At 44.8% G+C, this 14,923-nt stretch overlaps 1 protein-coding gene across 5 annotated transcripts in view; it reads left to right on the top strand.

Annotated features, from left to right (window-relative positions):
* AIRE (autoimmune regulator) overlaps positions 1-14,923 on the top strand; it is a 141,948-nt gene that overhangs the window by 41,327 nt on the left and 85,698 nt on the right. For 2 of the 5 annotated variants that reach the window (XM_069727749.1, XM_069727750.1), the window contains 3 exons: positions 7,838-7,921; positions 9,598-9,751; positions 10,747-10,921. In XM_069727749.1, coding sequence (XP_069583850.1) covers positions 9,602-9,751; positions 10,747-10,921 — 325 coding nt within the window. In that variant the 5' untranslated portion in view covers positions 7,838-7,921; positions 9,598-9,601. Of the gene's footprint in view, positions 1-7,837; positions 7,922-9,597; positions 9,752-10,746; positions 10,922-14,923 lie in introns of those variants that run through there. The other 3 variants (XM_069727748.1, XM_069727746.1, XM_069727747.1) reach the window with 2 other exon arrangements.

A 14,923-nucleotide genomic window follows, 5' to 3' on the forward strand; every position in this document is an offset into this window, starting at 1 on the left:
CCAGTTGTTTGCATCAAGGATCCTGTTCCATCTCCTGGTGCCATGCCCGTCTACTGGAAGGATAGAAGAAAAAACTACCTGTGCATCCAGTTCCTTTACTTTCTTCCCCAACTCTTCAAAGTCCTTGCAGATTGTCGGTAGGTCCTTCCTTGCCGTGTCATTGGTGCCAACATGTATCAGAAGAAATGGGTGGACGTCCTTGGAGCTGAAGAGCTTTGGTATCCTATCGGTCACATCCTTGATCATCGCACCTGGAAGGCAGCATACTTCTCTTGCAGTTATGTCCGGTCTGCAGATGGCTGCTTCTGTGCCTCTCAGTAGTGAGTCTCCCACCACCACCACTCTTCGTTGCTTCTTGGCTGTACTTTTTGCTGTCACTTGTTGCTGTGTGCCCTTTTCTTTTTTGCTTGCTGGTATTGCTTCATTCTTAGGTGTGCCATCTTCATCCTCTACAAAGATTTGATATCGGTTCTTCAGTTGTGTGGTTGGTGATTTCTCCATGGTCTTCTTGCTTCTTTTGGTCACATGCTTCCACTCATCTGCTTTTGGAGGTTCTCTGACACTTTTTTCACCTTCTGTGACCAGTAGAGATGCTTCTGTTCTGTCTAGAAAGTCTTCATTCTCTTTGATGAGTTTCAAAGTTGCTATTCTTTCTTCCAGACCCCGCACCTTTTCTTCTAAAAGGGCCACTAGTCTACACTTCTGACAGGTGAAATTGGATTCTTCTTCTGGTCGATCTGTGAACATGTAGCACATGCTGCAGCTCACCATGTAGGTTGTCACATCTGCCATGTTGCTCCTAGATCCTGCTGACTTGCTGTGTGTTTTCCTTCTTGTGTAATCTACTCAGCCAAGCTCTCTTGCAATAATGTCCTACAGGCAAAAATTCGGTTTGGTGATGCTTTCGAAGCAGCTGGTCCCGGCTGTACCCAACGATCTTCTAGCTTAGGGAGACTTCGCTTCTCCCAGAAGGCACCTGGAATATGCAAATTAGCCTCCTGAAGCTTGAATCCCTGGTTTGGTGATGCTTTCGAAGCAGCTGGTCCCGGCTGTACCCAACGATCTTCTAGCTTAGGGAGACTTCGCTTCTCCCAGAAGGCACCTGGAATATGCAAATTAGCCTCCTGAAGCTTGAATCCCTGGTTTGGTGATGCTTTCGAAGCAGCTGGTCCCGGCTGTACCCAACGATCTTCTAGCTTAGGGAGACTTCGCTTCTCCCAGAAGGCACCTGGAATATGCAAATTAGCCTCCTGAAGCTTGAATCCCTGGTTTGGTGATGCTTTCGAAGCAGCTGGTCCCGGCTGTACCCAACGATCTTCTAGCTTAGGGAGACTTCGCTTCTCCCAGAAGGCACCTGGAATATGCAAATTAGCCTCCTGAAGCTTGAATCCCTGGTTTGGTGATGCTTTCGAAGCAGCTGGTCCCGGCTGTACCCAACGATCTTCTAGCTTAGGGAGACTTCGCTTCTCCCAGAAGGCACCTGGAATATGCAAATTAGCCTCCTGAAGCTTGAATCCCTGTGAGAAGAGAGATATTGCTGTGACAATTAAGGACTTCTGGTTGTACAAATCTTGTAACTACTAAATCATGCTTTAAGGCCGGTTTCACACGTCAGTGGCTCCGGTACGTGAGGTGACAGTTTCCTCACGTACCGGAGCCACTGACACACGTAGACACATTCAAATCCATGCATCTGTGCAGATGTCATTGATTTTTTGCGGACCGTGTCTCCGTGTGCCAAACACGGAGACATTTCAGTGTTCGTGGGAGCGCACGTATTACACAGACCCATTAAAGTCAATGGGTCCGTGTAAAACACGTACCGCACACGGACGTTGTCCGTGTGCAATCCGTGTGCCGTGCAGGAGACGGCGCTACAGTAAGCGCTGTCCCACCCCCACTGGTGCTGAAGCCGCGATTCATATCTTCTCTGCAGCAGCGTTTGCTGTAAAGAAGATATGAATAATCCTTTTTTTTTTTGTTTCTCGTGTTTAAAATAAAGGTCCATGTTCCCACCACCCTCCCACCCCTGTGCGCCCTCCCGCTGTTCTTAAAATACTCACCCGGCTCCCTCACTGGCTGGCGCTGCTTCCTGTCCTGGCCGCACCTTCTACTGTATGAGCGGTCATGTGGGGCCGCTCATTTACAGTGATGAATATGCGGCTCCATCCCTTCAGCTGCTTCCAGAATAGTAAACAAGTTGGCCACAATCCCCCTGGGGCTCTGCTAACCACTCCCTGTCTCCTGTAAGGGTAAGTGCACACGATGCGGAAAACGCTGTGGATCCGCAACGTTTCCGCAGCTGCGGGTCCGCAGCAGTTTCCCATGAGTTTAAATTACAATGTAAACCTATGGGAAACAAAAAACGCTGTGCACATGCTGCGGAAAAAAACGCACGGAAACGCAGCGGTTTACATTCCGCAGCATGTCACTTCTTTCTGCGGATTCCGCAGTGGTTTTACAGCTGCTCCTATGTAAAACCGCAGTGAAATTCGCAGAAAAACCGCAGTAAATCCGCGATAAATCTGCAGCAAAAACGCAGCGTTTTTGCCCTGCAGATTTATCAAATCCACTGCGGAAAAATCCGCAGTGGACCATTATACGTGTGCACATAGCCTGACTGTATTAACCCATCTAGTTGCTGAATGCTTTTGAAGCAACAGCACTCAGCACTACTTCTGTATGTCACAGCATATCTCAGGAACAGAGAGGTTCAGTAACAAAAAAAATAATAAGCCAGATTCAGGAGAACATCAACATTTACACCACGGGATAAATTACAGATTTATGTCATGTGACAGGTCATTTTTTAGTTTTTTTATAAACAAAATTAACTGTATTTTGCACGAGAACAGTTCAATGTACAGATTAATCATATGCCTCAATATTATGCCTCATTCAGACATCAGTGATTTTCGCTTACGTAAAAACATGGACTGTTGTTTATCATTGTTTTGGATCAGAGTAGTCAATGTCAGTTTTTCCTAGCAGTGATTTTTACTGAAGAAAAAAGAAATAAATTGCAAAGCTTCACCTATGTATCCTATAAACTATACGGTTAAAGGGGCTGTCCAGTTTAAAACAACAAATCTGTAGTGACTTTATGTGAAACGATAAAAGAAATTGAGCCAGGACATATGTTGGTATAAGTGCAATGCATAGGTGTGCATTCACACTGTGGCCATTTAACAACTAGAACCTAAGGCTGCTTTCTCACATCAGTTTTTTGCCGTTAGTCACAATCCGGCGAATTTTAAAAAAAATGGATCCAGCAAAACTTGCCGCCGGATCTATTTTTTCTCATAGACTTGTATTAGCGATGGATTGCCTCACGTTTCATCCGTTTTTCGCCAGATCCTTCATAGTTTTTTTACGGCGGCTGGAGAAAACAGACGTAGTAACGTTTTTTGTGTCCGTCAAAAAAATGGACAGCGACGGATCCATCGCCGTCCGTCGTTTGCTAGAATGGAAGCCTATGGTGCCGGTTCCGTCAAATGACAGAATCTGGCGACGGATTCCTTTTTTTTAACCTAGCACGCTCCTATTTTTTTTAGGATCTAATTAGCTGAATCAGCTAGTCGGATCCGGCAAAAAAACTGAGCCGTCGCATCAGTTTTTCACAATCTGCAACGGATCCGGCTTATTTTTACCCCTAACCTGGAACTTTCTACCGCAACATATCAGACTCTCACCTACCAACGAAACCTAAAAGAACCTGAAGACCTACCTCTTCCGACAAGCCTACAACCTGCAGTAACCACCGATCGACCAAACCGCTGCACGACCAGCTCTACCCTCGCCTACTGTATTCTCACCCATCCCTTGTAGATTGTGAGCCTTCGCGGGCAGGGTCCTCTCTCCTCCTGTACCAGTTATGACTTGTATTGTTTAAGATTATTGTACTTGTTTTTATTATGTATACCCCTCCTTACATGTAAAGCGCCATGGAAAATATGGTGCTATAATAATAAATAATAATAATTGTGCCTGATGGCGTAAGATAAAAAACAAAGTGAGCAAATACCCTGTAGTAATTAAATAAATAGTAACAGTACATAGGAATAACATAGGATACTTGGTTAACATTGTTTTGATCAAAAAAAGTAAAAGCCATCCCACCACAACAAGATTTACCCTACCCAGATTATGGCCAGGAGTAGGTATAGCGCATACTTGTGGCCACGTGACGCTGTTTCCGACACCAGAGAATCCTCACAGTTCACAGTATGCACAATGCGAGGATTTGCAAGTCTGCAGTCACACTTATGATCTGGTGGCCTAGGAGCAGCATGTGACGTACCCTGGAGAAGGTGGTACCTGTACTGACCGCAGACCCTGAACTTAGCACCGCAACTAGAAGTAGCCGTGGGATGTACCTAACACTCCCTAGACACCTCGACACAGCCTAAGGACTAACTTCCCCTAAAGATAGAAACGGGAAAACTATCTTGCCTCAGAGAAAATCCCCAAAGGATAGACAGCCCCCCACAAATATTGACTGTGAGAGCAGAGGGAAATGACATACGCAGACTGAAATCAGGATTTAGCAAAGGAGGCCTTTCTAGCTCAAAAGAAAGAATAGGACAGAGTACTATGCGGTCAGTATTAACCCCTTCACGACATGCGCCGTACTAGTACTGCGCATGCCATGAATCCCCCTTTGATGTGGGCTCCGGCGGTGAGCCTACATCAAAGTCGCGACATGTCAGCTGTTTTGTACAGCTGACATGTGCGCGCAATAGCGGCGGGTGAAATCGCTATTCACCCGCCGCTATTAACCTGTTAAATGCCGCTGTCAAACACAGACAGCGGCATTTAACTACCGCATCCGGCCGGATATGACGTCATCGCCGACCCCCGTCACATGATCAGGGGTCGGCGATGCATCAGGAAGGTAACCATAGAGGTCCTTGAGACCTCTATGGTTACTGATGCAGGCCTGCTGTGAGCGCCCCCCTGTGGTCGGCGCTCACAGCACACCTGCATTTCAGCTACATAGCAGCGATCTGATGATGGCTGCTATGTAGCAGAGCCGATCAGGCTATGCCAGCTTCTAGCCTCCCATGGAGGCTATTGAAGCATGGCACAAGTAAAAAAAAAATGTTTTTAAAAATATGAAAAAAATATAAAAAATATAAAAGTTTAAATCACCCCCCTTTCGCCCCATCCTAAATAAAACAATAAAAAAAAAAATCAAACATACACATATTTGGTATCACCGTGTTCAGAATCGCCCGATCTATCAATTAAAAAAAAGCATTAACCTGATCGCTAAATGGCGTAGCGAGAAAAAAATCCGAAACGCCAGAATTACGTTTTTTTGGTCGCCGCGACATTGCATTAAAATGCAATAATGGGCGATCAAAAGAACGTATCTGCGCAAAAATGGTATCATTAAAAACATCAGCTCGGCTTTTTCACCACTTAGACACCTAACATGTCTAGGTTATTTTTTATCTATGAACTCGTAATGACATAGAGAATCATAATGGCAGGTTAGTTTTAGCATTTAGTGAACCTAGCAAAAAAGCCAAACAAAAAACAAGTGTGGGATTGCACTTTTTTTGCAATTTCACCGCACTTGGAATTTTTTTCCCGTGTTCTAGTAAAAGACATGGTAAAACCAATGGTGTCGTTCAAAAGTACAACTTGTCCCGCAAAAAATAAGCCCTCACATGACCATATTGACGGAAAAATAAAAAAGTTATGGCTCAGGGAAGGAGGGAAGTGAAAAACGAAAACGCAAAAATGAAAAAGGGCCGCAACTTGAAGGGGTTAAAACACTAGAAAATATCTACCACAGAAAATACAAATCTCCACATCTGACTAAAGACATGGAGGGTATATCTGCATCTCCAGAGATACAGCTTGGCTGCAAAAAATCCTTACACAGACAAAGCTGGACAAGACAAAACATGAAAATGCACAGAACTATAAGGCCCACAGCATGTGGACAGCAAAACAAAGCCAGAACTTATCTTTGTTCAAAAGAACAGCAAACAGGAGAGACCAGTCAGGGATGTGAATCCTCCAAAAAACAATGGACAACTGGCACTGACTAAAGGATCAAGCAAGACTAAATAGCCCAGTCCAAATTGCAATAAGTGGACACACCTGATAAATGCTGCGATCTAAAGACAGCAGCACTACCACTCATAACCACCGGAGGGAGACCAAGAGCAGAATTCACAACACACATAGAGTGTCTGCAGACTTGTAGCTTTATACCAAACAACACCTTTAATCATGGAAGGCACACAGACTGCATAGTGCTGCTATCCATATGCTGGCTTTAAGTTTTACAGACCCATAAATTTGTATGGTTATGCAGTCCATAAAAAACCCCCAGACATGTGAACAGTCTCATAGATTGTAATGGTTACGTGTTTTATCTATGTCGGATATAACACGTACACAACTCACATCTGAATGAGGCTTTATATACAATTTTTCATTTCCCCAATGCATATGAAATGAAAAAAAAAATAAAGCAACTTTGCAAGCGATCTGTAGAGGAATTGTGAATATCAATTAGTGACTACGGTGCCAATACATATTTCTGGGACCATGTTGCATTGTTGTAACACCTCATATGTAAGGAATCTATGAGAAAAATTAAATCTAGGGTGTCCACATACAACCCCAATTCCAAAAAAGGTGGGGGCTGGGTACAATGTAAAGACAACAAGAATGCCATGATTTGGATTCCTTGTCATATTTTATTCATAACAGATCACAGATCAGAAAATGAAACTCAGATATTTTCCCATTTCATTTGAAAACGTTTTCTCAGATTACTCAGCATTCCAACTTTTGGGGAATTGTATTTCACATTATATTTCACATTTTCTACCTCTACAAATCGACCATCTAGCAATCCAGAATATCTGATCATCTAGTGCCTACGAAATCTGGTAGCCGGACACTTGTCTATGATAGATTATTGGCATGTTTCTGTTTTTCTCTGGATGTATGGTCTTTGCTCTTCTTTCGCGTGGTGCAGTACAGATACCCTTCTTTTTAGGCTGCTTTCCTTTTTTAACACATCAGGTTTTTGCCGTCGGGCACAATCCAGTGAATTTTGAAAAAAACGGATGCATTTTTTTTTCCGCCAGATCCATTTTTTTCTCATAGAGTTGTATTAGCGCCGGATTGCGATTGATGGCAACACGTTTCATTCGTTTTTTGCCTGATCCGTCAAAAATTATTTTTCCGGCGGATGGAGTAAATGTAGAGGAACGTTTTTTCTGTCTGGCAAAAAAACGCACAGCGATGGTTCCAGCAATAAACGGATGAAACGTGAGGTGAAATTAGTGAATTTGGCTACCGATTCCGGTATTTCCCACTGAGCATGCCCTGTAGCTTCGTTTTCCATTCTGGAGTCTCTTTTTCTCTCTCTCTCTCTCTCTCTCTCCCTCTCTCCTCCCCGGAGCAGGAAGTCCAAACTCTATGCCCGATAAACAAAAACGGATCCAGCAAAAAAATGGATCCGGCGCATCAGTTTTTCACAATTTGCATCGGATCCGTTTTTTTTTTTAATTCGCCAGATTATGCCTGATGCCAAAAACTGATGTGTAAAAGTAGCCTTAGTTAGCTTCCTATTGTAAAATCAAAGCCTTGTGTTATGTGACCCATATTACACCTTCTGATATTGCCAAAATGTATCTGAGACAAGACATTCCCAGTAGTGACTAATGTCACATTACTCAATTAGCCATGATGCCCGTGGTTGATATACTGTGCACAGCTTCAGCGTCTTGGTAATGAACCATATCATGCCAGACAACTCTCAGTAGGATAGGAGGAGACCTGTGATTTTCTGTGTGTTATTGGTTAGGTAATTACCTTCAACGCACTTTAAAGGAAGAATGTAGGAAGCTACTGACCGCAAATGAGAAGAGCACTGGAAATCAGAAGTCAGGTAAGAACAAGTCTTACCTCTGTACCTTACTAATACTGCCGCCGGAGCAGAAGCGTCACATGGATTAGAACAGTGGTTTCCACACTTCAGACTGGTTGTCTAGCTGTTGCATATCCACAACTCCCATCATGCCATGACAACCCCTATATGTCAGGGAATAGTAGTTTTGCAACAAGTGAAGAGCCACAGGCTGGGAACACTGTACTAGAGGCAGTGATAACATTCAGGTATTTAAAGACCTGTTCTCAAGTTTGAACGTTCTCCTATTCGAAGGATTGCTGATAACTTTCCTACTGGTGGTGGTCCAACCACCATGGCCCATACCGGTTAGGAGAAGCAGGGCTCTGAACAGCCCCAGCTGAATGGAGCAGAGATCATTCAGGTACACTGCCTCATTCATTCTAATAGGAGTGCCGAAGACCGTCCGAGTGCTGTGCTCGGCAATCTCTGGTGCACCTATTCAGGATTAATAGAGCGGGAGTGCACATGATTCCACCTCCACTATATTCAGCTGGAACTGTTCTGAACCCTGGTTCTCTGGATTGGTGGAGGCCACAGTGGTTGATCCCCCAACGATTGGAAAGTCATGCCTTAGCCCAGGGGTGGGGAATCTTTTTTTCTGCCAAGGGCCATTTGGATATTTATACCATCCTTCGGGGGCCGTACAAACTCCGCCCACAAAGTGCATCCTGACACTGGTACTGGTTTCAGGACGTAATCTTTCATTGCATGCCCTTCAGTGTTCAGTAGTGAACATTGCATGTGTGTGCTAGCAGAGCAAGAAGAAATTAGCTGATTGTAATTAAAATACAGCTCCCTGCCCAAGATTGCAGTCCGTGAGAATCTGCTCGGGGGCCTGATAAAAGGTCATCGAGGGCAGTAAATGGCCCTGGGGCCTGAGGTTCCCCACCCCTGCCCTAGCCCATAGGTGATAACTTTTAATCTTGAGAACTCTCCTTAAAGGTACCTTCACACTGAGCGACTTAACAACGATATCGCTAGCGATCCGTGACGTTGCAGAGTCCTGGATAGCGATATCGTTGTGTTTGACAAGCAGCAGAGATCTGGATCCTGCTATGACATCGTTGGTCGGAGCAGAAAGGCCAGAACTTTATTTAGTCGCTGGATCTCCCGCAGACATTGCTGAATCGGCGTGTGTGACGCCGATTCAGCGATGTTTTCACTGGTAACCAGGGTAAACATCGGGTTACTAAGTGCAGGGCCGCGCTTAGTAACCCAATGTTTACCCTGGTTACCATTGTAAATATAAAAAAACCCAAACAGTACGTACTTACATTCCGGTGTCTGTCCCCTCGCCGTGAGCTTCCCGCACTGACTGAGCGCCGGCCGGCGGTGACGTCACCGCTCTGCTTTACGGCCGGCCGGCGCTGAGACAGTGCAGGGAAGCTGAGGCCGGGGGACAGACACCGGAATGTAAGTATGTAGTGTTTGTTTTTTTTTTACATTTAGAATGGTAATGCGCTTAGTAACCCGATGTTTACCCTGGTTACCAGGGGACTTCGGCATTGTTGGTCGCTGGAGAGCTGTCTGTGTGACAGCTCTCCAGCGACGAAACAGCGACGCTGCAGCGATCGGCATCGTTGCCTATATAGCTGCAGCGTCGCTTAATGTGACGGTACCTTTAGGGAGAATTTACTAATCATATCTGTTTTTAGCAGCATGTCTCAGCAGGAATCCCTTCCAAGTGGTACTGATTTACGAGCGCTCCTCAAATGGCATCGCACAGAAATTGCGGTGGCAATTACTGACCTTTTCCCTCTGCTACATGGTATGATGGACCGAGAGCTTGTATCTGAAGACAGATTTCAGGTGAGTTTTCAAAAACACAAATTATTGCTGATTTAAACTACTTATTTAGGTTAGGGTCCCACGGTGTGGCTGATGTGTTTCCTGCAAACCCAAGTGCTCATTCACCTTTGTTTATGAGCTTGGTCTTCAAATGCACTCAACAGTAGGATGCCATAGTGCAGCTGCCAACAGTATGGATATGATTGGAGACATGTACAACATGCCTGCCAACTTGCTCTTTTGTACATCTTTTACTCATTTAAAGAAGCACTCCTCCTCCCAACAAAGTTTTTATCCTCTTAATATATTGCAGTCATATTACTGCACTGTGTACTTACAATTAATATTTTTGCCTTTCTACCCAGTAAATTCTTCTCTCTACTCTGCTCTATGTAGAAACAGCAAGAATCTTGTCCCTATATTTATTATTTTCCTCTTTGACTAATGACTCATGCAGGGAAAATTGACCTCCTGTTTCTACATAGAGCTTACAAGGACTCAAGCTACTCAATTTTTAATCACGTGATGTCATAGAACTAATGGAAAACAGAAGAACTGCTTAGAAAGGCAAAATGAGCAATTGTACAGTAAGTACACAGTGTTTTATAATATGATTTCAATTTACTAGAGGATATAAAACTTTAATGGGAGTGCTTCTTTAATCAAGTGTTGACAAAATGTTGAAAGTATGCACGAAAGTTGTAATCAGGATCAAACTGTTCCATTAAGGAATCAGAATATCCATCATTGGGTACAGGCAGGCAAAGGGCCCTAGTGCAAAAAACAAACCCATTTGGAGATGACTTTGGACCCTATCACTTGTCCCTAGGTTCTATTATATTTGGATTGATTCACAAATACCCGAGTGATGATATGTCCTAGGTGTAATGATACAACATGTCCCTCATAGATAGGGGTGACCCTTCTAGGGTTCCCAAGGGCCCCCAGCCAAATAGCTTCTTAATAAGTTGTATAAAAAAATGTGACCTGTAAACGTGTTCCTCATTTACCCCCAGGAGACTCAGCGGGCTGGTGAAGGAATAGGAGCTCAGAAAGCTTCTCATGCTCTTCTCACTTGGCTTCTCACACGTGATATGCACTATGTCCGTGGCTTTTGGTCCCTCCTGTCCACAGAGTATATTTTAAAGAGCTACCCTCACTTATCTGGAATTTACAAATCTCTTCAGACGGGTAAATATGCAACACTGACAATTTTATAGAAAACAAATTATTACCTAGTTCCATCTTTATTGGTCTTCCTTTCTGTTTAGAATGGAAATTTTTTATTTTTACCTTCTTTTTAAAATATATTATAAGATTCCATTGTGATGTTGAAAAGATCTGTTATTTTCTTTTTATGGTAACCAAAACATTGATAATGGTTAATGGAAACTGCACTATTGGACAATCCACTTCTAAAATGTATTTTATTTAGCTTGTCTTGGACCATTTCACAGTAGTCTGTCTGATCTAGCTTGATTCGTTGTGTGGAGACACAGCATTGTATCTTAATTAACCAGATGTCTATTTTTAGCAAACCAAGAAAATGTTTTCTGTATGTTGGCTTTTGAATTTAAGCATTTTTAAAACAAAGGAGAAAAATCTATGCAAATAGATTACATAATCAAACAAGGAGACTTGGTTGTCACCATTCTTCCCCTTTTCTGTGATGCTGGACTGAAGGACACTTGTTAAATATAAAAATAGGTTACATGCCTCTGGACAGAGACACCGAGAGAGAAAGACAGCCAGAGATTCTACCAAGACATCTAAACATCCAGGGGATCCTACAGGGCAGCTGTCAATTCTTCATGGCCCCATCACGATGGATATAGATCTATCATTCTACAGGAAACAACCTAGGGGTTTTCGGCCCAGTTGGAAGAATACAGATCTGCTCCATTGACCATCGCTGAACCATAGATACGTTTGGAGAAAGCCAGAATTGGGACCCGCCGGTCGCCTGGCTCCATGAAGATGTTCATTGAAGCCAGCCACAACTGGCCTTGTACCTGAATGGACTGTCATCTTCCTATGCTTGTCGTTACCTCACCTCTGTGTGCGTGCCACAGCTGGGGTGGTTAGCCCTGGGAGCTCTGAACCAAGAGCTGCCATTATCCTGACGAGTCAGCGGAAAGGTGAGATTCTGTAATGTGCACCATCTTGGGATATTTTGCTGGGACGTTTCTACATGTTATCTGCCTCTTTTTGTGGTTCAATAAAGCATTGCCACACTGTTGTACTCTCACCCTGTGTTGTGTTGTCTGAGTAGCGTTATGCCCAGTTAAAGGGAGAGCTGGCACTCGGTGAAAAGATCCCTGGTCTATGTGGTTCTGGTTAGTGGAACGGGGCCCCGCCGACTCCCCATGTCTCCACACGTTGATTGTTTGTTTTTTGTCAAATCAGGTGTGGTGTGGCGACTGGTCATGTGATTAATGGGTGGTATGTATCTTCTGACAAGCCTATAACCTGCAGTAACCACCGATCGACCAAACCGCTACATGACAATCTCTACCCTCACCTACTGTATCCTCACCCATCCCTTGTAGATTGTGAGCCTTCGCGGGCAGGGTCCTCTCTCCTCCTCTACCAGTTATGACCTGTATTGTTTAAGATTATTGTACTTGTTTGTATTATGTATACCCCTCCTCACATGTAAAGAGCCATGGAATAAATTGCGCTATAATAATAAATAATAATAATAAAGGTGGGTGGCTCTGTGTTGGAAGCCAGGGCATGTTTTGCTCAGCAGATATACTGCTGAGGGATTTGTTTTACATTGGGAAGGCTTCCAGGTGACTTGTAGAGATGGGTGGGTCCAGTTCACCTACATACCCACAAAAGGGGTGTGTCTGAACACCTAAGATGTTTGTGTGTTTAAGGACCTGCGGTGATGTCAAGATCACCTGACTAGCCATGTGATAGGTAGCTGGGTGTGGTCACAACTATGTAAAGGAGGTGTGTTTGACACGTGTGAGTGAGTGTTTTGGAGTCTGCCAGTGTGGACAGACTTCCATGTGTCCAGGCTGGACATTACAGAGTGGTCTGTGTCTTGAGAGGGAGAAACCTTTCTGTGTCCATGGCTTCAAATAGAGCCTGAGTGCTGGACATTGCACAGCCTGTGTACCCACAGGCCTGAGAGAGCAAAGCTCTGCTATGGACATTGATACTGTGTCGGCCTAATGTAAAGACTGTTTACCTTTTTGTTGATGACTTGATGGTTTATGAAGCAAATAAACCCACATGGATGTTGAAGAGAATGTGCCTCCTGTTTCCTCCTACGCACCTGAGTGAGTACAATCCTTATAATAGGTGCAAGTCTGCAGGCAATGGTCCAAGAAGCACATGTTGCAGTGCTGGCTGGTCTGAGGCAGAGGAGTGGACGGTCTGACAACCGTGAGTGATACTGACCGGGGTCAGTGAGAACTGTTTGTGGTATAACTCTGAGGAGAAGAGGGATCTGGGAACCTGTGTGGCCGACATCAACAGGTAACGGACAGGAATCCGTGTTATGCTGACCGGGGTCAGTGAGAAACTGTGTTTTTTTTCTATAAAGCTGAAGTTGTCACATCATTTCTGTAAAGCAGAGTGTGTAACGGAGAAGAGTCTGTGTTATGCAGACTGGGGTCAGTGAGAGACTGTGTTTTTTTTCTATAAAGCTGAAGATGTTATATAAGTTATTTATTTTTCTTCAAGTCAACTTGCTGTGGCTCGGCAGGACCACGAAGACTAAAGGCGTCTGGCGGTAACTTGGCTGGGTTATGAAGATGGTCAACATCCTCAACGTAGAGTCGTCTAGAGGTCCGCAAAGCCATCTGGAGGTTTGCAGAGCCGTGCAGAGCAGTTGCAGCAAGAGGTTCTACAGCAGCAGGAGCTGCAGTAGCAACCTCAGGAGCCTCACTGTGAGGAACTGTTGGGCCTGAGAGTGCCGTGGGGTAGTCCACGGGGTGTACCCCAGAGTGAGGTGGTGTCCCTAAAGGGGTGGAGTCCCAAAATTCATTGGTGACCCGAATAATTTTGGTTGGCCAAAAAGGGGCCGAACATCCCAAAAAAGGGGCGGCATCCCAAAAGTGGGTAGTTGCTCAGAAGGGGTGGAGTCCCAAAAGGGGGTGGTGGCCCTAAAGGAGAAAATGGGCCACAAGGGGCCGGTGACCCAAAAGGGGGTGGTGGCACAAAAAGGGTGGAGTCCCAAAAGGGGATAGTGGCCCAAAAAGGGGTAGAGCTTTCAAAAGGGGTAGCACTTGTTACCTCAGTGGACATGTCTGCGGAACATTGGTGTTTGTGTTTTACTTATTCGGAGTGAGGCATAGACTTCCCGTATGGCAACAGGCAGCAGGTGTGTACCATGATGTTACATCGGGAAGGAGTCTCTAGACTGCTGAACTCAAACAGCCAGGTGACTGTGACGAGAACTCTTCTCGTTCTCAGTCTGACCGAGAAAAAGGTCAAGGTTCACTGAATCCATGGGGTCACTGTGGACTATACTGTGGACAGAGTGATGATTAATATGTTCAAAAGTGTCGAGTGCCAAGTTGGCAGTATAACACCGAACTTATTGTACCCCTTTGAGAGGGGCCTCGACTTTGTGGTCTTTGAAGATCTAGGGGAAGTTGATGAAGTGTGGGGTTGCTCAGAGGAGAGACGGAACGGTCGTATGGAAGCCCCACTACAGCAGCAGGTAGTGGGGATTCTTGTTAATGGGTTGTATAAGGAGGAGGAGGAGGTAGCACCACCTAAAAGCAATAGTCCAGAGTTCCGGGTGAACGGAATAAAGTGTGGGTCTGACACCTGTTTAAGTGTGGACTTGCTGTTCCTGGATAACAGGGTTAGAGGGGGTGACTCCTATTCAGACTGTGACTTGAATGCAAGGGAAAAAGAGTGCAGTAAGGGGAAGCCGAGTAAAAATGACAGATCTTCGTCTCGTCGCCGGGGCTGCGGAAAGGCTGGACAGGCTACACCCTCTGAGAAGAGAGATGATGAGGAAGAGTTAGGGTCAGGTACAGATCAAGTTACTGTCCTTGATAAATCCCAGCACAGAGGTAGGGCTGGAATTGAAACAGACTTGTAGTAGACCCACATCTGCAATGCCCGGAAAGGGTAAAGTGGCTCAGTATGATGAAGGCTCCAGAGTACCTGATGCTGAAGAGATGGAGATCTCTGAAGTTACCAAGAGCCAAGAGGTACCTAAGAGTG

The sequence above is a fragment of the Ranitomeya imitator genome, chromosome 5 (genome assembly GCF_032444005.1).
Source record: "Ranitomeya imitator isolate aRanImi1 chromosome 5, aRanImi1.pri, whole genome shotgun sequence".
Classification (NCBI taxonomy): Eukaryota; Metazoa; Chordata; class Amphibia; order Anura; family Dendrobatidae; genus Ranitomeya; species Ranitomeya imitator.